General features: G+C 37.8%; 1 protein-coding gene across 1 annotated transcript in view; it reads right to left on the bottom strand.

The window, feature by feature from the left end:
• Nucleotides 1-22,374, bottom strand: part of LOC113225791 (proton-coupled amino acid transporter-like protein pathetic) — a 45,067-nt gene that overhangs the window by 9,270 nt on the left and 13,423 nt on the right. Inside the window, exons 4-7 of the mRNA XM_026458195.1 lie at nt 21,523-21,644; nt 15,554-15,638; nt 13,418-13,662; nt 5,199-5,411 (exon numbers count right to left, since the gene is read on the bottom strand). Of these exons, the coding sequence (XP_026313980.1) occupies nt 5,199-5,411; nt 13,418-13,662; nt 15,554-15,638; nt 21,523-21,644 (665 nt within the window). The remainder of the gene's footprint in view (nt 1-5,198; nt 5,412-13,417; nt 13,663-15,553; nt 15,639-21,522; nt 21,645-22,374) is intronic.

Genomic DNA, 22,374 nt, shown 5'->3' with positions numbered 1-22,374 from the left:
TTATTATTTAATTACCTGAACGATAAAACATTCTACAATATTGAAGATTTCTTATAAAATTTGCATAATAATATAAAACTTACCTATTTCTGCCACCGAGCAGTAATGTGACCATTACTGCTTTCTGGTTTTGCAGGGTAAAGGTGAAATTATAGGCACATCGGACTTGTCAACTCGTATCTCAGGGTGATGGGCGCAGTGGCAGTGCCCCTCAGATCTTTGCGATATAAAGCTCTGACTGCAACTGTTATGAATAGGCGTATAGCTTACCATCAGGCGCACGACCTATTCGTCCCGTCACCTGATAATATAAAAAAAAGCTGCAGAACCTTAAACACCACCTGGATTCATCACAACTCAAGAGCAACTACCACCAGGTTGCGCTCTGCGGTGATCCGTGTGGAAGTCCTTAAATCGTCTTCGCACGCAGGTAGGGCGCTGCAGAGACATGATGTGTAAATGGGATTTCAGTTATACTAGTCTAACCCAATGTGACTGCGAGGCCCCAACACTGTCCATGCAGCGCTTACTGTTGTGCCCCTTGTGTCCTAATACCTGTACGAGGGAAGATCTCTACGCGCCCACGGACACCGCAGTCGAGGCAGCAACGTACTATTCAGGGTCAATATAGCCCTAAAATAAAAGAAGTATCGACACGATAAAAAGAAGAAGGCTATTTTTAGACGACGATCAGATATTCATCAAGAATGTGTTACGTCACGAGTACGTTAGGAATGCCATTAAAACAAAAACTTTTTTTTTATGGTATTAAGTGACGGGATGAACAATTCCTGCGCCTGATGGTAAGCGACACTTCATGTCATGAGCTTATGCTCTAAGACTGAAAAATTGGAGAGTAAAATATCGTATTGTAATAATTTTCTATAGAATCAAATTGTGCACTAGGTGGACCTAGTAACGTACATGTTGGGAACGCGACGCCACTAAACTTGTTGTTTCAATATGTTACTCCTGATTTGGTGTTTAATGAATTGAAGATTTCTATCCGGATTATACCGGTTGCTAATAGATTGACTGCATGTTGCCAGTTGAAGTCGTAATCAACTTCATGCAGTAGAAACCGACTTCATGCAGCCGAGATCGAATGAATGCAATTAATGCGTGAAGTCGTTATCAATTTCACGCAATCGAGGTATCGGCTGCATGAAGTTGATTACGACTTCACGAATTAACTGCAAACATGCAGTCATTCTGTCGGTAGGCTTAAAATACGGTTAAATTTCCTTTATTGCTATTGAATTGCATTTCGTTGGAATAAATTCATCAAATTTATTTTTAACTTACAATGGGTAACATTTCTGAGTTAAATTATCCTGAACAAAACGATAACGGTTTAGGTTCCGGTTCCTGAATTTACACGAATTTAGCTCGCTTCGGAACGATATAATACCGGTTTTGTTGATTTTTCTTTTTGCTTTTGGTATTTAACAATAAACATACTTTATTTTTTAATAAAACAATTGCTTAAATATACGTCGAAGAAAAAGTGAAAGTCTCAGCAAATTGCTACTGTTCAGGCTTCACCTGGCAAGAATTCGCCGCTGGATATTCCGTAGCACGCAGAGATGGGTTACTTTCCGATTATCCAAAACATAATTCTAAATGTGAATATAAGTCTGTCTGTCTGTCTGTTCACGCCTAAACCGCTAAACCAAATTTGATGAATTTTGGTGTACAGATAGATGGGACTCGGGGCGCGTTTCCATTATGTCGTAATGTTTTATTTATCGTTGGACGCTTTTAGCCTGTTTCGTATCACGACTGCCTGTCGTGACCGTATCGTGGACTTTTTTATCCTTGAACGACTGTTACTTAATGGGAACGTACCCTTAAGACAAGGATAAAGGCTATTTTTATCACAAAAATAAATATTAAAGGGGGTCAACCCATTTCACGAAAGTTGAAACCTACGACGAAGCTAAAATCTACAAAAAACATTTTTCAAGCAAGTAGTACAGTTTTTATTTTATTTTTTAATACAGTGCTTATTCTACGCAAACAAAGTCGCAGGCACCAACTATTACTTTATAAATAAGAGGTACCTTACCCAATATATAGAAATAACAATTAATAAACATTTAAACCTCAGATGACAATTATGCCGTACATATTAATATACCAACGACCGAACATACTACACTTAGCAGTAAACAGTATTAGTCGGTTATGGCTGTTGGAAACATGACAAATAGTGACCTCGTTAAAGTCGAGATTTTGCCTGAACATCAGTGACTTCGTTCACCACCATGACAGGGATCCGTAATTCGCTCAAAGTTACGGGATAAGTGCCTACCGTTGAGTGCACCGACGTCGGCGCAAGCGCTCAGAGAGTGTCGCGCGCACTACTGAATGGTCGTACGGTACGTTTCGTAAAAAAACCGCTGCAATGTTGAAATTGCGTCATTATTGTCAGTGAATGGGAGTAGAAGTAGGAATAATGACAATAAATAATAATTTTTTTCATTATTGAAAGCATTGACTTACAATTATATGGACGTCGGGTCCGCGCTAAAAAGTGTCCGACCTTACAGGGCGTTAAAATCGTATACAGAGCGTCATTCACGCTTTAGTCTTCGTTTGTTCGATTGACAGCGAAGCAAGCAAAATTAGGCAGTACTGCGATGACATTACAATTTAAATTCAACGTTTTAGCTTTTTCATATTCCTTTACTTGTCACTACGTTTAAATAGGTTGACTTGGGACATTTTTTTCGTGGTTTTTGTATTAGACCCGTCGTCCATTTAATTGTAAGTCAATGATTGAAAGGCAAAGATTTATTCTATTACATAAATTATTCTATAGATAATGATTATTTTATTATATATTAAAATCATTAGCGAAAGGTACCTAGTGGGACTAAACTTTCATAAATGTACATAACTTAAAAGTTATAGGTACATTCTCCCAACATAAAAATAAAAAACATAAATAATGCTAATTTCAAATTAAATCAAAGCAGCATGGAGTACTGTTCGCACCTTTGGGACGGCTCTGCCAAGTACTTGCTCGATGCCCTAGATGGACTGCAGCGCTACGCCTTCCGTGTTGTCAACGATCCTCATGTAACTGAGCATGCGGAGTCGTTACAGCTTCGCAGAGATATAGCGTCTCTTAGCGTATTCTATCGCCTGTACCACGGTGAGTGCTCTGAAGAGTTATTCAACCTTATCCCTTCCTCTCCTTTCCATCAGCGGACCACCCGTGCCGGACTGCGTTGCCACAGTTGGACGGTCAGTTCAATACCGTCCCGCACTAAAAAGTTTGGCAATTCGTTCTTATGCCGAACCATCAAATTGTGGAACCAACTCCCGGCGCATGTATTCCCTCCCCTCTATAACATCGGGTCCTTCAAACGTAGTGTGAAGAAGCATTTGGCCAGACCGGCAAAATGATAGTGACGGAGTGAAGATATTTGTGTTTTCCATCCGTTACTCTCATCTCTGGACTGTATTCGCACTTTCCATCAGGCGCGGTGCAGTCATTTTGCCGAGTCACAATAAAAAAAAAATAAATAAAAAAAATTACTCTATTATATGTACATTATAATAATTACCTATTACTAAATAAATAATCATAATTTCAAAGTCTCACAAGTCTTTCATTTACATTACAACCTTAGCGCATTCAAATTCCGCACGACTGCACACGACGGGCAACGTATTTCACCTCTCTGAGCGCCTGCTTAGGTTCCTTTTTCCTCTTGGTGAACGTCTTACGTCATTAGTCAGATTTAGAGGCTATTATAACGTTTGCGTTTTGAATTTTGTGTGAGAGTTATCTATACGTTACGTAGTAACTGTTAAGTAATCTGTGACCATGGCGTCGCGACGGCAAAGCGTAAGGCAGAATTATGTTCGTGACGGCCATGGCGGACGAGACGCGAATTTAACGTAGTCGTAAATCTATGAACGATAAATTATCAGTCCATATAGGAAATGAAATACTCTGGAACTAGATCGCGTATATTTGTTTTTTCAAGCAAACTAACGCTTCGAGCCCTTTACCGGTCCCATGGTTGTCTGAATTGGTAAAGTCCATTAATCAGCTATGGGTAATATTAATACAAACTACCAACCCTATTCCTCACTATACGGCGAACGGCTAAGGGCGGTTACACACGGTGACTTTTAGCAGCGATGCAAACGCGATGGAAGCGCGCGACTGCATCGATACAGATGCGCGATTGCATAGCTCGCTATACTTGGGATTTGATGCAATTGCGCGTTTGTATCGATACAGTCGCCTTTAAATCGCCGTTTGTAACCGTTCTAAGGAGTGAAATTTCTGTAAACTTATGTCCCGAACAACAAGCATATTATAGCAACTTGGTCGTTGTCTATAGCGTGCATACTTATATTGGTATTCTTTAGGTTTGCATCGTCGATCTTATTGTCATTTTCCATCAGGTGAATAGGAGGTTAAATGCGCCCTAATTATTTTACAAGAAAAGTTTTTCATGGGATTACTTTATTTTTAATTTACTAGAGAACATTCCAATTTACGCTACATACTTTTCACAATAGATATGAATTTACAAAAAAAAAAAAATATTTTCATCATTGTAACAATCAAGAACTCGGTTTGTTAGTTCATGTTCTAAATTAAAAGATGTATTTAAACCGGTTACAAAATCTGTCTTATGTAATAAACATCGATTTCATTATTATTTTTATTTGTTATGATTGAAGGGTGTTAAGTACTATTTGAGAGTCCAATGACGACACACACCAAGAAATATATTGGTTTGTTTTGAGATTCACTTAAATCGCCGAAAAAGTGTTATAGAAAACGTATTAAATATAATTGAAGAAAAATTAAAATAAAAAAAAAAACAAAAAAGAAACACTGGCAGTATACTGCCAGAGTTATAATTATTAAATAGCATAAAGCCATAGCTTAGACGCCTAAGCCTCTCCCGAAGAACGACCAATTTTACTAGTACTCAAATGAAGCATTCTTGTCAATCTTTTTTATTAAATGGTGATTTTAGAAAACAAAAGTAGCAACCTCTTGTAGTTACAGTTTTCACACAAATAAATTTAGTTTAAATTTTATATTACGTTTTAAATTCTCTTAATTATTTGTTTCCTGTTGAAGCTGATAACTTTATAGCTAATGCTCAATAATTAAACTATAATAATGATAAATGATTTTTTTTGTGGTAAACAATACTCACGGTTCATCTCCTGGCAAGTTCAAAGTGATGCTTCCAAGGACGCTTTCACCATATTTCAAATATCCAAATAGCCCAACGGCTCCATACAACAGGACCACCAAGATCATAGTTGTGCTTAGCACACCGGGGCAGCCAAGGAAGTGTTCCGGGTTCGACATCTCGTTCTCAACGGGCATCACTACGTTAATACCTTCCATTGCGAAGATTGCTGTGCTGAATAAAATAGACAAACAAATTAGTTTAAACAATTTTAAAGAGATGTCGCTACGATGCTCCAAATACAAAAGGCGGAATAAACAAATATGACAATTGTGAAATTTTGAGAATACGAGGTATACATTACCTTTGTAAGAAATACAAGAAATACAGAAACAGATATCGAGCTGTTCATCGTACTTCATCTACTGGTGGAAAAGAAACATTGGCACAATTTGCACGTTTTCAGCAAATACACCGTGAATACTGAATTTAGTCATGATTGTTAAAACATGTAAAGCTGATAAACAAAGTTTAGCGTATTTGAAAATTCTTATAACAGTTTATCTAGTCTTCCTAGAATAGGTCCTTTGGCTAAAGTGGTGCAAGGACTATCTCCAAAATCGTTCATAATATACCAAAATTGGCGAATCTCTCAGTGATCAGGTGACTGTTACTGACGGACAGCGCAAGGTTCTGTACTAGGACCATTGCACTATTTGACCTATGTCAATAGCCTTTTTTATTTTTGACCTATGTCAATAGCCTTTTTTTTTTGACCTATGTCAATAGCCTGCCAAATCTTATTTCAAAGTGCGAAATATTCCAATTTGCCGACGACACCCGTCTTTTAAGAGCAGATACTGATATCAAATCCGCACTTGACCGACTAAAAATGACTTCAATCTACTCAATAGATTAAATCATTAGAGAGGGATCTGAAGTTAATTGCTCACACACATTGTTGTACGCACTCAGACAGACAAACAGCATGTAACTGCCCTCCTTTAGAAGTAGTCGATAAGCAAATATATCTCGGGCTACTAATTGATGATAAGATGGAATGGATTCCCCATATCCAAGTTTTATGTGATAGGCTACGCGCAATTTTGGCAAAATTTTCAATACTCAAAAATAAAATCCGTTTCAAACAAGACTAAGTATAAACACTTGGAGAATGTATTATAGGATACGGCATAAGCAGCTACTGACGAACATATAAGTCTCATCTTGACCATATATACGAATTACAAGTAAGAATCCTGAAAAAAATCGTACCACCAAAAATAAAAGAAAAATATAAGGAAAATTACACCGGACTATTTGCGTTTTTTAGAATAGTACCGATACATGAAAAAGTAAAGTATACCCTCTTAGTAGAACAATTCTTTAACACAGATTTATAGACACAAAAAATTAAGAAAAACCCAATGTAGTAATAATAATAATATATACATATAATAACAACGCACACACTCAACATAGCCCCGCACTAGGGAATCCCTGTATCGCGGGTGCTATGGACACACACATAGACAACCACAAATTACACCCAAACTCACGAGAGAAATAAATGTAGGCCATACAAATATTTCTCCCGGCCCGGGAATCGAACCTAGGACCTCTGCGTGGCAGTCCGGCATGGTACCCGTTCGGCCACAGAGGCAGTCTCAATCAGAAGTAATACACAACTGAGGCTCGCCTTACCCAATTAATTGTCAAAATCAATACGGTTATAACCAACTTATCTACAAGATATCCTCCCTCAAACAAGAACTGAATCGCCAAAATATTAAAAACAAACTAAAAGAACATTTCCCTGAAAAAATGAACTAAAAGTAATTTGAAATTATTTTTGAGATAATTATATGTAGGTATGCAAATATAATATCTGTATTAATTATATTATAAATTAATATATTATGTATTAATTTAATGTTATAAATTAAGCTTTCTTTTTACAAACTTGTTTAAAATGCTGACATAATATAAACAAAATATTTAAACTAACCTAGTAGAAAAAGAACATCCTATTTAACCTATTAACCAGTTTCATTCACACACAAACAAATAATAAAATTGTCCTATCATTCGACGGCGCGCCATCCTCAACACATCCCACAGTCTATTAACACGACCAAGCCAGTTACACACACACACACAAACTTATACAAGCGCAGCCAGAATAACGCCGACGAATTTAGCAATGTACGGGAAAACGACTTTATTTTACATTGCATTAAAACATGTTTTGTATGATTTTTTTATGTGTAAATAAAAAATAAAAAATTATAATAATAACATTTGACTCAAAATAAAGTATGTTACTCGTAGCGCACCTGATTATGTATAGGTCTTCCTTATAAGATACTCCGTAAGAGTATAGCAAAGAAGGGTAGAGGGTACTTATTCTATAAATAAAAACAAACCTCTAAAACAATTAAACAATCGTAGAAAACTTAAATTATGATGTTAACTAATAACACTTACTACTATAGTTTGTGCCAAATAGCATGGCAATGTCGATCAATCATCCCTCCCTACCACTATATACGTCGCTTGTGAAAACGATACTCTCCAATGTTCCTAGTAACGTGCAAAAATATTATCGTTGACGTTTCGTGGTAGAGGTCACATTGACGTATAATAGACCTCGGGGATTGTAAACATTTAAATAGTTTGATAGTAAGGAAACATATTGATTAAATATTTTGCCTTAATTTTTTTAACGTAATAACAATTTAATTTTCTCAAACATGCTTGGAAATGTTTGCATTACTTTCCAAAAATGAACACGTAAAATTTGGCACATCATTTATGGACCGTGCGACTTCTTCGCGACCAAGGCCTGCAAAGTAAGTATGAAAATCCATTACCGTCCACTTCTCTTGCTCCTGTTTTGTCGATGTTGTGGTCAATACGACGACGACATTTACTCGATTTACCAGTACCTAGATGGTCCTGCCACTGACTGATTTCATGTCTTATCTTCGTTTAACAACAAATAAGGATACAGTGAATAAAATATCGACGGACAAAACAAAATAACAAATTAATAAAACAAATCAACACCCAAAGTAACAAAACAAAATACCAAAATTAAAACGTGAATAATGAATGAATGAATGAAATATTCTTTATTGCACATAAAATTACAATTAAAATACAATACAATAGCTTAAGTATAATAGTAGTAGTAAGTTAATGTGCAACAGGTGACCTTATTGCTATGTAACAATTTCTTCCAGGCAACCTTAGGATAGACTTCCGGATATGCAAAAAGGGGTGCAACCAAAGAATATCATCATACGTGCACTACATAATAAGTAATAATAAAAGTATATACATATCCGTAGATAGATATACATAACATACAAATAATAATAATATTAATGTATACATAACAATAAATACACAACAATAATAAATGCTTATATACTTTTTAAGGAAAAAGTAAAATGATGTATAAATGTAGGAAATAAATGAAAGGATAGTAGAGGACTGACGAAATTTAAGAGTTGAGGAAGTGATTCTTGACACGTCGTTTGAAGGAATCGAGAGAAGGGGATCGTCGAATCGATTCAGGGAGAGAATTCCACAATCTGATCGCTGAAATGGTAAAAGAGTTGGAATAAAAGTTAGAGGTATGAGAGGACAAGTTTAGTATGAGAGTATCAGAGGAGCGAAGGGGACGGCAGAGTGTAGAAGAGTGGAAAGTAACGCATATCATCCTCTAATATCTTTAAGATAAGAAGGCGTAAAGAGATAGAATAGAATTGAATAGAGAAGTGAAAGGATATGAAGATCTCTACGCCGATGGACGGGCAGCGATTTAAGTTGTGCGCGAAATTGGGAGACATGGTCAAATTTACGATGAACATAACACACATGTTTTGGAGCCGTTCCAATTTATAGAGCAGAGTCACTGACAAATCCGGGTAGCAAACATCTGCATAGTCCAGTATCGGGTGGAGAATGCTCTGGGCCAGAGTAATTTTAGTTTTAGTCGGCAAAAAGTTTTTAAGCCCTCTCAGATTCAAATGCGCAACAAACACCTTCCTGCTAACCTCAGCACGTGCGGCTTCCAAGTCAGACATTTATCAAAAATTACCCCCAAATTCCTGACTGTATCCAAATAAGGAATACAGACACCATCGAAAACCACCGGGGGTAAGGAATCTAGATTTAAACGAGAATTGAACCAACTGCTACCTATAATAATCGATTGCGTTTTGGATGGGTTAACTTTAAAGCCAACGGACTGACTCCATTGATGAATGGATTCAAGGTCTACATTGGTAGTATTAATAGCACGTGGTAAGTCTTGAATAGATGACTGGGTGTAAAGCTGGAGGTCATCAGCATAAAGATGATAAGAAGAAGTGAGGGATTGTGTGATAGAGTTAATAACAAAGAAAATAAGAGAGGAGAAAGGACGCCACCCTGTGGAACTCCGGCGGGAATATCGCACCACGTAGAGAAAGATTTCTCATTACGAACACACTGCCGACGTCCACAGAGGTAGCTTCGAAACCAATCAATGACTGCTGAAGATATGTTAAGAGTACGCAATACTTCCAATAATAGGTCAAAGTCAACACCATTGAAGGCATTACTGAAGTCAAAAAGTGTCAGCACAGCCAATTGTTGATTTTCCGTACCCAAACAGATGCCATCAGTGATTTTCGTGAGTGCAGTAGTCGTACTATGACCAATGCGGAAACCAGACTGGAGAGGATCGAAAAGGTTGTTCACACAACCAACAAGAACAAGCTTTTCTAGGACTTTCGACAGGAAGGGAATATTTCCGAAACTCGACCGAATGCAAGCGTAGTCACACACGGAATATAGTTTAATAGATGTAAATGGAAATGGCCGATAGTTTATGTGCACGTGGCGGAAAAGCGGGTAAAACAAACAGGTATAACTTTGCATTTTAGACGCCTGTGATATATTTTATGCATATCAAAATAAAATTGATGCATTTTATGCTTTTGAAATTATAAAGGTAAAGAAACTGTATTTATATATAGGGCGCACTATAATGTTCCGGAACTCGCCACTTACATAAACAATATTTAAAAATTAATTGCAACATTTGAAAATGGAACTCTTTGGCTGTAGAATACAGTTTGTTTCATCTGACTGTCACTTGTTTTCACGTCGTGGCATCACGCGTGAAAATTTTCGTAGTATGATTTTCTACAAATTTAAGTGTTCGTTAACAATTCAGCGGAGCTTCGCTCGGCTTCAGACTGCTTTTGGCGATGAAGCACCATGCAAGACGACTATTTATAGCCTGTTTGTAGAATTCAAACGCGGTCGTGTGAATCACAGTAATGAATTTCGTGATGGTCGCCCATAAACTGCTGTGAACTACAAAAACATCGATACTGTGCGCCGTATGATCAAAACAGACAGGCATGTGACATAGGTACCATGAGATTCGGGCATCTTTAGACATAGGTATGTGTCAAATACAATCAATACTACACAAATATTTGGGTGTGAAAAAGCTGTGCTCTCGGTGGATCCCACATAATTTGACTGAGGCTCAAAAAACGGATCGTGTCACTTGGTCCAATGCCATGCTTACCAGATTCAACGAAGGGGCGTCAAATTTGGTGTGGGACATAGTAACAGGTAACGAAATATAGATTTATAATTACGATCACAAAACAAAGCAGCAATCGAGCGTATAGGTCTTTCGAGATGTGCAGAAACCAACCAACGTGGAGCGCGTGCAAAATGCCTCTAAGCGGATGATTGCTTCTTTTTTTAATAAAACTGGACACGTGGCTGCTGTTGCTTTGGAAAAACGTTGTACCGTGAATAGTGATTGGTACACGATCATTTATTTGCCGGAAGTTATTGACAAACTCCGTAAAAGTAACCGTAAACGCCGTATCATCTTGCACCACGATAATGCCAGTTCTTACACGGCCAGACAGACAAATGAATTTTTGAAGGTGAACAACGTTGACCTTATGAGCCAACCCGCGTACAGTCCCGACCACCTTGCATCTTGTGACTTTTATTTATTTCCAAAAATTAAGAACCAGTTACGCGGTCAACGATTTTCATCGCCTGAAGAGGCTGTCGAAGAGTATGAAAAATATGTTTCAGAGATTGTCACGGAGAAGTGGCATAAATGTTTTCAAAATTGGTTCATTCGTATGAAAAAGTGCATTAACGCTAACGGAGAATATTTTGAGAAACAATAAATTAATTTCTGACCATTTATAGTATTTTTTTCTTATTCATTCTGGTAACTTATAGTGCGCCTCACGTAGTAATTATGAACTGAGTTTTAAATATCGGCCCCACCTAGTAAACATGTAAACACTTTTACGTTTTTTTTTTGTATTTTTGGGTTTTTCCTCTCAAAATACATCTTATAATTGTTTTTCCATATTTATTTTTCAATTAATTTTATAACTAATCGGTATTTCAATGTTTATACGTAAAAATAAAATTAACAATCTCGCACGAATATTGCAAGTATGTATTTGGCACACTTTTTACTTTTGCATGTTTAAAACAACTTAACTTTGTATTATTATTCTTGGGAATCTTTAAAAAAACAATTAATTTAAATTTTTTCGCCTAATTTTAGAAATTGACTATGGTACGTAATTTTTTGTATGATTTTGTTACTGAACATTTTTAAATCCTTCTTCGCGAAAAGAAAGAAAGATTACCAAACTATAGAATGAATACCCAAAAACTGCATTATTTGATTAACTTAAATATTTTATTCAATTTAATTTTTTAGTATGAAAAACAAATTTATCTTTGGAACCGCAAGAAAACCGTAATATCCTCTAATTATTTATGATTTTTCGACGTATTTTGTATAACGGTAATTTCTGCTTAATTTTTTCAAATGTCCAATTGTTTTTAGTTTTTAATCGCTCCTGTAAACGTTTTTCTTTATCACGTTTATTCGGTGGGGTCGTCGAAGTCTATAAATGAACCAGTTTGTTCAATATTTGCGAGAATTCTCAAACATCGCTTTTGCGGGATGAATAATTCTGAAATTCCAGAACTATTTCCCTACAGTATAACCCGTATTTTAATCCTGAATATACACCGACCTCTATGCCAAGTCAAATAGCGTTTTCGATGTGATTGAACCATAAAACATAATACATGAAGCGTGTGTGTGAAAAGAACCTAATTTCGAGTTGCCTTCTGGGTACAGGTCGCTGGGCATGCTCGCATTACTGCTTTGGGGCAGAAATTGTAAGATGGCAGTACCTCTTTGGACAAACTCATCGATAAGAAGCTCTACTGCTACTATATGAATGAATAAAGAACTTGGCACGGTTTACTGGCAGACTCGATTCGGATCCAGACGGATCGAAGAATTTTTTTCCAAATCTTTGTATTAATAATTATAACAAACTAAGGAGGAGTAATCGTGACATTAATAATAAACTCAAAAATTATATGATAGAACTAATTAAAATAATATACTGAGTGCCTAATGCGCAGGTCACATTGCGAAATTCGCTTAGCTTACGTAGCCGGGGCATCTTTCCATATTTCGGTTCACACCGCGAACTAAGCTAACCGAGCTAACTTAACGAATGATCTAATGATCCCGCTAGCCATGTAAATTATGTCGCCTTTCACATCACTCAAATCTTGATAATGATTGTTCGTATTTCTGGATTAACAAATTCTGGATTGTTAATTTAATTTAAACTTTACCCCATTGACTTATATGTAAGTCAATGCTTTACCCTAATAAAATTTATTAAAATAAGACTTGCGGATAATATGAAATACCATCACGGGTAATATTTTTGATGCGGCAATCATTTTTGCACTCCAAAACAGCACAATAAGGCATTTTTCTACTATTTTAGTACAAAGCCAAAATGGCGGACTGAGCTCAAGTAGGTCTAACGAGGCCCACTGTTGGCGCGCATGCGACACTAACCACTTCAACTGTAATTATTGTTCTGTGTTCATTATTTACTACGTATTTTCTTAGCTTAGCTTTGAATGCAACTACGTGAGCTAAGTTAGCTTGTCTGGCATTGTTGGTTGCATGAAACTACGTGAGCTAAGTTAAGTTAGCTTCGTTCGCGGTGTGGCCTGCGCTTAAATGCTAGGCCTATAAGTAAGGAAACATACTTTTGAAACAGCGTCGACAGTATCGTTTTCCAGCACCGAGTCTCGATTTTTTTCTTTTTCAATTTATAGCCCTAGTATAAATGCACTTGATAGCTTACCTTAGAAACAAAGGCCATTGTGAAACGTCGGTCACCAATTTCGTATCCATATGGTTATCTACTCCAGTGAAAGTGTAAAAACAGGTAATACCGAAAGTGATCATGAAACACACATTGGCCACAACCGAGAATGGTACTAAGAACTTTAAGTACCGCACTTGGGCAATCAATATAAGTGGAATGAGGAGCATTGCGCAGTAGATTTTTACATCATACTCCTGTTCGGGGTAGAAGTGATCAAAAATCTGCAAGAAAGAGAATAACATCAATGATTATCGAGTTCTTAAGGATCTTAATAGGATATACTTGTTATCTGCCTTTAAAGCGAAGGCCACACTGTAGTTGCATGCAACTACATGAGCTAAGTTAGCTAGCTTCGTTCGCGGTGTGGCCTGCGTTTTATAGGTCCCATGGTCATGGCTGACTATTTAAATAAAAAAATATTCATTTCCATTCACTGTGACGTTTTAATTTCCTGGTACAGTCAATGCCCTAAGATACTTAACCACTAACAGACTATGTGGTTCTGAGTAGATAGTGTCAAAAAAAGTATTAAACAAACTTATTATTTAAGCTGTGAGCCGAAAAATTCATTTCAGTATGACATCTTAATTGCATCATTAGTGAATGACGTTTTAAGAAACTTTTCAGCCAACTTGATACATAAATGCAGGTTTCAACTGGTTTCAACCGAAAAACTGGAATTCCTTTACACTTTTCTGTTAAATGCGTAAGAAGACTCAGAACCAAAAGATCGGCAAGGGAGTTAGGTATCTTAGATCATCAACTGTACCTGTCACTGTATTCATTTGGTTTGTAGAAACACTTCACAGTGAAATAAAACAGCTTCTGTGGCTGAACGGTTATCATGCTGGTCTGCCGCGCTGGCAGGACGGGTTCGCTTCCCGGGCCAGGAGGAATATTTGTATGGCCTACATCTATTCCTTGGTTTCATATCAGTTTGGATAATTTGTGGTTGTCTATGTGTGTGTCCATGGCACACGCGATACAAAGTTTCCCTAGTACAGGGTTATGAGTGTGTGCCTTATTTATTTATTTATTTTTCATCACATTTGCTCGTAAACAGTGTCATGATATGCAGGCAAAGTTGACCGTAATGTCCTAAATTATGCCCACGATCTTTTTAACCGACTTGAAAAAAGGAGGAAGTTTTCAATTCCACTGTATGTTTTTTTGTATGTATGTTACGCGATAACTCCGGTATTTGTGAACCGATTTTCATGATTCTTTTTTGCTGGAAAGATGGTATCTCCATAGTGGTCCCATTTCATATTGATGAAAATCATCCACCTCTAAGGGTGGCTGTTCACGCATGAAGATTCATTTTTATAAATAGCGATTAAATTGTATTTTAGGGAGTAATTATTTTTTTAATTGTTGATTTTGCTATTCTCCAATTCAAGGCGTTTTTCTCTCTCAATATAATATGTACTTTAAGCAGTGAGAACCGAATTTTATTATGTCCTGTTAAGTCCCGTACACCAAACCTAGACCGAAGCCGGGATGAATCCGGTGTTGCGCGAGTTTACGATAACCGATTTCAATAAAACTTGGCAAATAGATGTAATTCCACCAACTTTTGAGGTCGGTTTTTTTAGTAGGTACTCTGTACTGAGATTATTTTATGATACTAATTGGATGGACGAACAAGTCGTGCGCCTGGTGGTAAGCGACACGCCTGTTCATAGTGGTTCGTAAATCACTCAGAGAGAAAACCTGAGGGGCACTACCACTGCGCATGTCACCTTGTGACATAAGTTGACAAGTAATTTAATTTCACCAGCACCCTTACCCATCAAAGGCGGAACGCAATAATGCTCACATCATTGCTTGGCTGCAAAAATAGGTAAGGTGGCACTACTTCCTAATTCTAACTGACGTACCTATATTGTATCTCAAACCATTTTCGCCATTTATACTGCCTATTCAATATTTGAAACTGCCGGGACTTGCTCCTGTTTAAACATACCAGGTGCTGATTAAATGTCCCTAGCTGAAATAAGGCTGTGAGCTCCTAAAACGCATTAGGTATGGTTATATCACAGTAATTACGCAATCGCTTGCGACGGACTGATGCCACAGTAGAATATTCATGAGATTAGTTAGTATACTTACATCTTTTAAAGACGAAGCGATGAACACAACGTAAACCGCCGTGCCGCCAAGACAAACGGCCACCATTGCAAAATCAGCGAAATGCCTGAAAAATGTTCATTTTAAAATTATAGACCTAAAGCGGGCTCACACGTTCCGTGATTTTTCTGATTTCCTCGCACAGCTGACGACCAGCAACAGCCACACACTGGCTCCGCTCATTTTCCGCCACGTATTAACCCATGTACTGCTACGGACGCGTCTACGTTACCAGGGACGAGCGTCATCCCTTGATGCGCAGGTGCGAGCTCGTGCGACGTGATCGGTAAAATCATAGACCGTAAGTGATTGCCTTGATTAGTATTGTATAGTATTTAATATCATTGACGTAAGCCTATAATATAATAACTTACGTCGGAAGCTCAGAGGACCCTTGTAATTTCTTGTAATACTCCAATACGCTTAATTGGTAATAACCTTGCGTTTCTGGTTCGCATCCTGGAGCATAAAGTGGAAGAAACGACCAAAGTAACCCGATCCTGCACCATGAGCAAATCTATGACCTGACGTCGGTACTTAATACAGGTGAAACAATAAAAAAACACAAAAGCAGCCATTACACCACAGAACAATAAATACAGTAGAAGTGCTTAGTGGGCCAACAGTAAGCGGAGTTCCACATACTTGAGCTCAGCCCGCCATCTTCGCTTTATACGTTATGGTCGTGTCAATTACCTCACGCAAACCCTCGAAAACCGTGCAGAAATGCCTTATTTTGCTATTTTGGAGTGCAAACATTATAGTCGCATCTGTATATTATCGACAGTGGTGTTTCATATTATCGTTAAGTTATATTTTATTTAATTTTAACAATTTTTCCATTATCTATTTATCGTAACAGATTTATTGTTATAAGAAACGCAAGTACCTAAGCCTTATACCGCTGCAATATGATCGACTTTTTTTTTTGGAGAATGTTAATCGTACGACGTCTTATAGTCTTTCAGCTATTGCCGCTAGATGGCATCACATTGAATGAAAATTCAATGTAAATTGCAAACGTCGTAACTTGCGATAATAGGTATTAAACTTTCAAAGATAACCAACTGGGTAAAGTTTAAATTATATTAAAAATCTGGAATTTGTTACATCTTTTAATATAAAAAATTACGACCAATCATTACCAAGTATTTCATAGTTTTTAAAGTATGACTGTGTGAGTTTTGGCGACAGCGGTTCTGATAGTAGGCGAGACTTAAGTGGCATAAGGCCCTTGTATCGTTTTTTTTCTTCCGTGTATTACATGTTCTCTGGACTTTATTGTTCCTTTTGATCGACTATTCTTTCCGAACCTATTTTACAGTTATTCCATTTATGATAATCTAGTAAAATTAGAACGTAAGTTTTAGAAGGTTAGCTAAGTATAAACGTATATAGAGGTATACAAGTTTGTAGTTTACAAAGAGTTTATAATGTTCTGCATGTCATTTTTGACGTACTCAAAGACAAACTTTAACAGTGAGTATGTTGAAACTTAGAAGCGAGCACAGAAATGAAAATAAACAGATTTAGGGTGCGTTCCCATGTCGTAACGTTTTATTTATCATTGAATGACTATCACGTCTAGCCTGTTCCCATATCACGACTATCTGTCGTGACTGTGTCGTTGACGATTATTTTATCGTTGAATGACTGTCGTGTCTAGCTGTCCACACTAGATCGTGACGACAATTTATTGTTTCACGGCAGCCGCTTTGTCGTTTGCACGACAGAGTCGTTTGATGCACTGCAGTCGCTTCTATGTTCTTTTAGAAGCTAGTAGTGTGTGTTCCAACCCGTGTGAAATGGATGAAGAAGAAATTTTAATAATGTATTACTTTTTAAAAAGGCGGAAGAGGAAGCAAACGAAGTAAAGAAGGTTTTGGGTACATGGATGTACCAAGGATGAATGTCATTAAATAGAATTCCATTAGGATTATGTCAAACGTTTATAGATGAACTGAAAAGTGATGAGACAAAAAAAGAGGTAATGTATACCTCGTGTTTCAAGATTTCACAGCTGTATGTTGTTTCTTCGGCCTTTTGCATTTGGAGCATCTGTTTAGAACAGTTAAAACTATTTTTTTTTGTCTATTTTGTCGACTGAGAGCCTATAGTGCTAAACTCTTTAGATTTTAATTTAATTCTTCAAAACCCTCTTCCCTCGGTGTTCCTCTTATCCCTATTATTTAAGATCTTGCTAAGCGTTCTATGGAGCAATGAATTATTTTTCAATAATTGATATTCTGAGCTATCGGTAAGGGTACTTTTCATCCCCGACCCGAAGGAAGTCAAAGGCAAAACATTTTTATGGAATGAAATATTTGGAGCATCGTAGCGACATCTCTTTAAAATTGTTTAAACTAATTTCTTTGTCTGTTTTATCGACTGAGGGATTAAAGAAGTAATCAAAAGATACATAAAATCACGCACACATTGAAAGATTATAAGTTAAGGCAGGGCTCCGTTACTTTCCTCCGGAAGTGGAGAGAGCGAGTGGAAGTCCCAGGAGCTAGCCGGAAACTGGTGGCCGCAATACTGCCTATCCTTAAAGAATGGGTAGATTGTAAACATAGAGTACTGTAGCCTAGGGAGTAGCTCAGGTCGCGTAGCGAGAGGTACTTTATAAATATAAACTGGGATTATCTTCAAAATTAGATATTTATTGTGTTTTTCACATATTCACTTATTTAGGCTACTTCTAGATCTGCCAAGGTGTTCTTATTTTTTATACTATTTTTTTTAAACACATTCCAAATACAAATCTATATTCATTCAGCCAGTAGTTCTACTCATAGAGTAGAGCCTAGACTACAGTACCGACGTACCACCTGACTCATCTCCTTACTGGGCACGGATGCTTCGGCAAATTCCTGTGCGAAGTGCTAGGTAGGGAGCCATCAACGTTATGCCACCATTATGGAGGTATCGCGAACACCGTGCAACAAACACGCACAGAGTGCCCATCTTGGGTGGAGCCTCGCGTCACGCTGTTAGCGATTGATGGAGCAGACCTACCGCTACTAGCTTTGGTGAAAGCGAAGAGGCCTACAAGGCGATTCGCTATCTTCAATGGTAACGTTATGGTGTTGAAGAAAGCGGCAGAGGGGAAGCGGAAAGTTGACATCAACTCGCTTCCAATCCGGCAGGCGACGGGGTCGGCGGTTAGTTGACTTTAACCGCCTGCCGTCCTAAGGGAGACCAGACGAAGAATGTCTACAATTAGGGGTCCCGTGCTGGAAGGTGTCCCTGGTATTTCGGGGTATCTAAAGCGGAGAATGGATTGGCGTCGCCAACTCCAATGGAGGGCGCCCGCAGGCAAGGGCAACTGCAGGCGAGGTTGCGGAAGTGAGCAATCGCGTCTCCCGGGGCCCAAAGTCTGCGTCATGAGGAACACTCCAGGGGTTTTAGTCGGTGGGAGTCGGACATAACCACTCAATCCCCCTGGGTCGAGTGCTAACCATAATGGATTTTCCCTGGGAAAAAAACTCGCTCAAGATTAAGCGATAAGTGCCCTACCGCTGAGTACGCCGATGTCGACGCAAGCGCGTAGAGAGTGTCGCAAGCAGATCTGAATGGTCGTAAGGCACGTTTCGTAAAAAATCGTTGCAATGTCGAAATCGCGTCATTATAGTTCAGTGGATGGGGGTAGAAGTAGGAATAATGACAACAAATTATATTTTTTTTATTACCGAAAGACGAAGAAAGGTGCCTAAGTGTTAATTTTGTGATATGTGTGTGCTTCCTAAAAATTTAAGTTGGTTGGTTGGGATCATCGAGTACATGAGTTGTGATCAACGAATTTTGCGATATTTAAATATTTAAAATCATGCCTAATGTAAGAAAATACAAACTTATTTTCGATTATTTTATGTAAACGAGATTCAAGCAAACGATGAAATATTTCATTTCTTACTATGTTATGTCGTTCTACTTTATTTTTATTGTACCTACTTTTTATTATCGGTACCTAAGCTAGGTCAAGGATTTTTTTATTCATGGAGTTTTATTGCCTTGTTACGTTAAATGGACTAATCTCATAACCATCAAGAATAATACATAAACTCATGATAATATTCATCAAGAATAATAATAATACAACTTATTGGGTCAAAGTGCCATACAACCACGCCAGTAACGTTAGACCAGGTGGTCTCAAACTAGAGAATTCCCTTTACTATGAGTACTAGAGTAAATAATTTCACTTGGGGTCAACCCAAAACACCCAAACCAAAGCAAATTTAATAAAGTTCATTTCGAAAATTAGTCCGACCGGGAATCTAAGCGTCGACCTCCAATTGAGAGGCAGTCGTTCTCTCATCGTTTTACTAAATAAATAATTGTAATGCGCATGCAAGGGCTGAGACTTCCAGTTCCGCACGACTGCACACGGCGAGCAACCTTGTTTTCATCTCTATGATCGCGTACTTAGGCTCTTTTTTCCTCGTAGTGAATGCCTGGTGTCATTAGTGAGATGACGGCTCAACTCTCACTGGTGCAGAGTCGAAGCGTCGCGACGCGTCATGTTTTTCGCCTATAGCATATTCATCTCTATTTTCCTATTATTAAGGTACAAATTTATGTTACGCAAATATGGAATCGCGCGCAGCGACGCGTCTGACGCCCACCACACCAGACACAGCACAGTGCCGAACTGCGACGAGACGAGTGCGCGACAATGGATGAAGACGAAACATTAATTTACTTAACCCAAAAATATGAAGGTCTATTTAGAATAATAATGATAAAAATATCCTGAGTCTCGGCTTAAATACTTGTTACTGCAAAGTGTTTTGAATTCGCCAAGTATACGTCTTTTCTTTCTTTCTTTTTCTCCCTTCAGCTTCTGATATAATTTCAGTTTCTTCCTCTTCAGCTTCAGATATAAGAGCAATTATAATAAGATCGATATCACCCATTGTATACTGTCGAGCACGAGCGCCATTCGCGAATGTTCAAAAGTCTCTGAACTGTTGTATTATGAAAACTAACACGGTTATCACACATTATAATATAAAAGTAACGGGACTTACTCGCGTAGTATTTAAGTCGGAAGCGGTCCGACACGGCTTCCAGGTCGATAGCAAGCTCCAACCTCGACATCGACCTGGAAGCCGTGTCTTCACGGCGCTCGGTATGCAGCTGCAGATGTTAGTGGTAACGATGTGGTGAGCTCTGTGTGCTGGACTGTTCCCGACAACAATTCTACGGACAGCAGTAGCGAAGAAGAGTTCCAGGACGCGCTGACGCAACGTATCAGCCTCCCGAATTCCCCACTGCGGACTGCGTCATCAGAGAACCGCAGCGCACAGTGCTAGTCGTGACGCGGTCGCGAACGTTGCACTCAACCCCTGAAGAAGACCATCGATTATGGTCGCAACTAGTCGGACCGCTTCCGATTAAAATACTACGCGAGTAAGTCCCGTTACTTTTATATAAAGTCTCAGAACTGCGGTTGTCGTCGCGCGACGGTTGTAGTTGAAAAACAGGATGCGACACGATGCTTCGACTCTGTGCCGGTGTGAGTTGAGCCTAGGTATGTATTATAGTGTAGGTATTTTCGATTTTGACCTTACCATACATTTCATAAACCTGTGTCATTTGTATGTGAAATATCACACGTACACAACACCAACAACACTCACAGCAATCAGAAAACGCACAACAAACTAAACGCATTTGGGAAGCATCTTTCCAATGAGTATAAATCTAATTACATTGCTAATTTATGTAGCATTAATTGTTACCCCACAAAGAAACTGCTTTTTGACTAAAGAGTGGATGTCGTAATGTATCGCCTCCTTATCATTATTCTGCATTACTCAAAGAATAATCTTTAATAACTGTACCTACCCCAAAGTGAAGAGAGAATTGACTGTATTAAATTTAAGATATTGCATATCTATGATACGTCGCATCGACCCTTTGTACTTTTTAATATCATAACATACTTGAAAAAAGTAGACCATGGTCTCGTCCACTTTGGTCCATGTTTAAAAACCTTTTCACACGTGTCCGAGTAACTTAGTGACGGTTCCTGAGTTTCCTTGCAAACGTCTCTTGACGTCTGTACCTGGAAAATTTAGTCGTATTAATGAATGAACGAACGTATGGTGTGATAGCACGTGTCTGGTTTCCCTGAGGAGGACACTGGCACTTATAAAATCCACGAACGATTCCATCTGTGTAACGTTTAGGTACTCGGGTTTCTCTCAGAGAAAACTTTAAGGAGACTGGTGTCATGACTGTGGCATTACAGTACATTTACTCAAATATTTTGTATGTCCGTAAAAATATACATAATTTCATTAAGAAAGAAGATATCCATAATATTAACCCTAGAACTAAGTCCAAACTCATTGCACCACGATGTCGTTTAACCAAAGTAAACGATTCTTGGGAAACAAGAAACAGGAGAATATATTAAGATTATCATTTCCTAAGTCTAAAACTTACATTAAAAGTATTTTAACTGTAAAGTCAGATTACAAAATTGAAGAGTAGGTACTCTTCTTCTTTGTGTTAGATAAAGATGTTTGGAAAGATAGATAACATGAGAATAGATGCCCACAATTATGATTCAAAGTATATTCCATAGCATTTGAGTTTATTTTAAAAGAGTAATTCCTAGAGTTTCTTGCTCGTTCTTTTCAGCGTAGTAAACGAGCAGTGGCTTTAAAAAAATTACATTTTCAAGTGCAAAAATGTTACCTATAGAATTATATAGAATTAACAATTATTTGATTTTAATTTCACTGTGACGTATAAAACTCGTAAAGCAGTAGAATTTAATTTCAATGTAA

The sequence above is a fragment of the Hyposmocoma kahamanoa genome, unplaced genomic scaffold (genome assembly GCF_003589595.1).
Source record: "Hyposmocoma kahamanoa isolate Upper Pololo Valley unplaced genomic scaffold, ASM358959v1 174563, whole genome shotgun sequence".
In the NCBI taxonomy this organism is placed as follows: Eukaryota; Metazoa; Arthropoda; class Insecta; order Lepidoptera; family Cosmopterigidae; genus Hyposmocoma; species Hyposmocoma kahamanoa.
The sequence above is the reverse complement of the archived record's forward strand: the minus strand, read 5'-3'. Positions and strand labels throughout refer to the sequence as shown.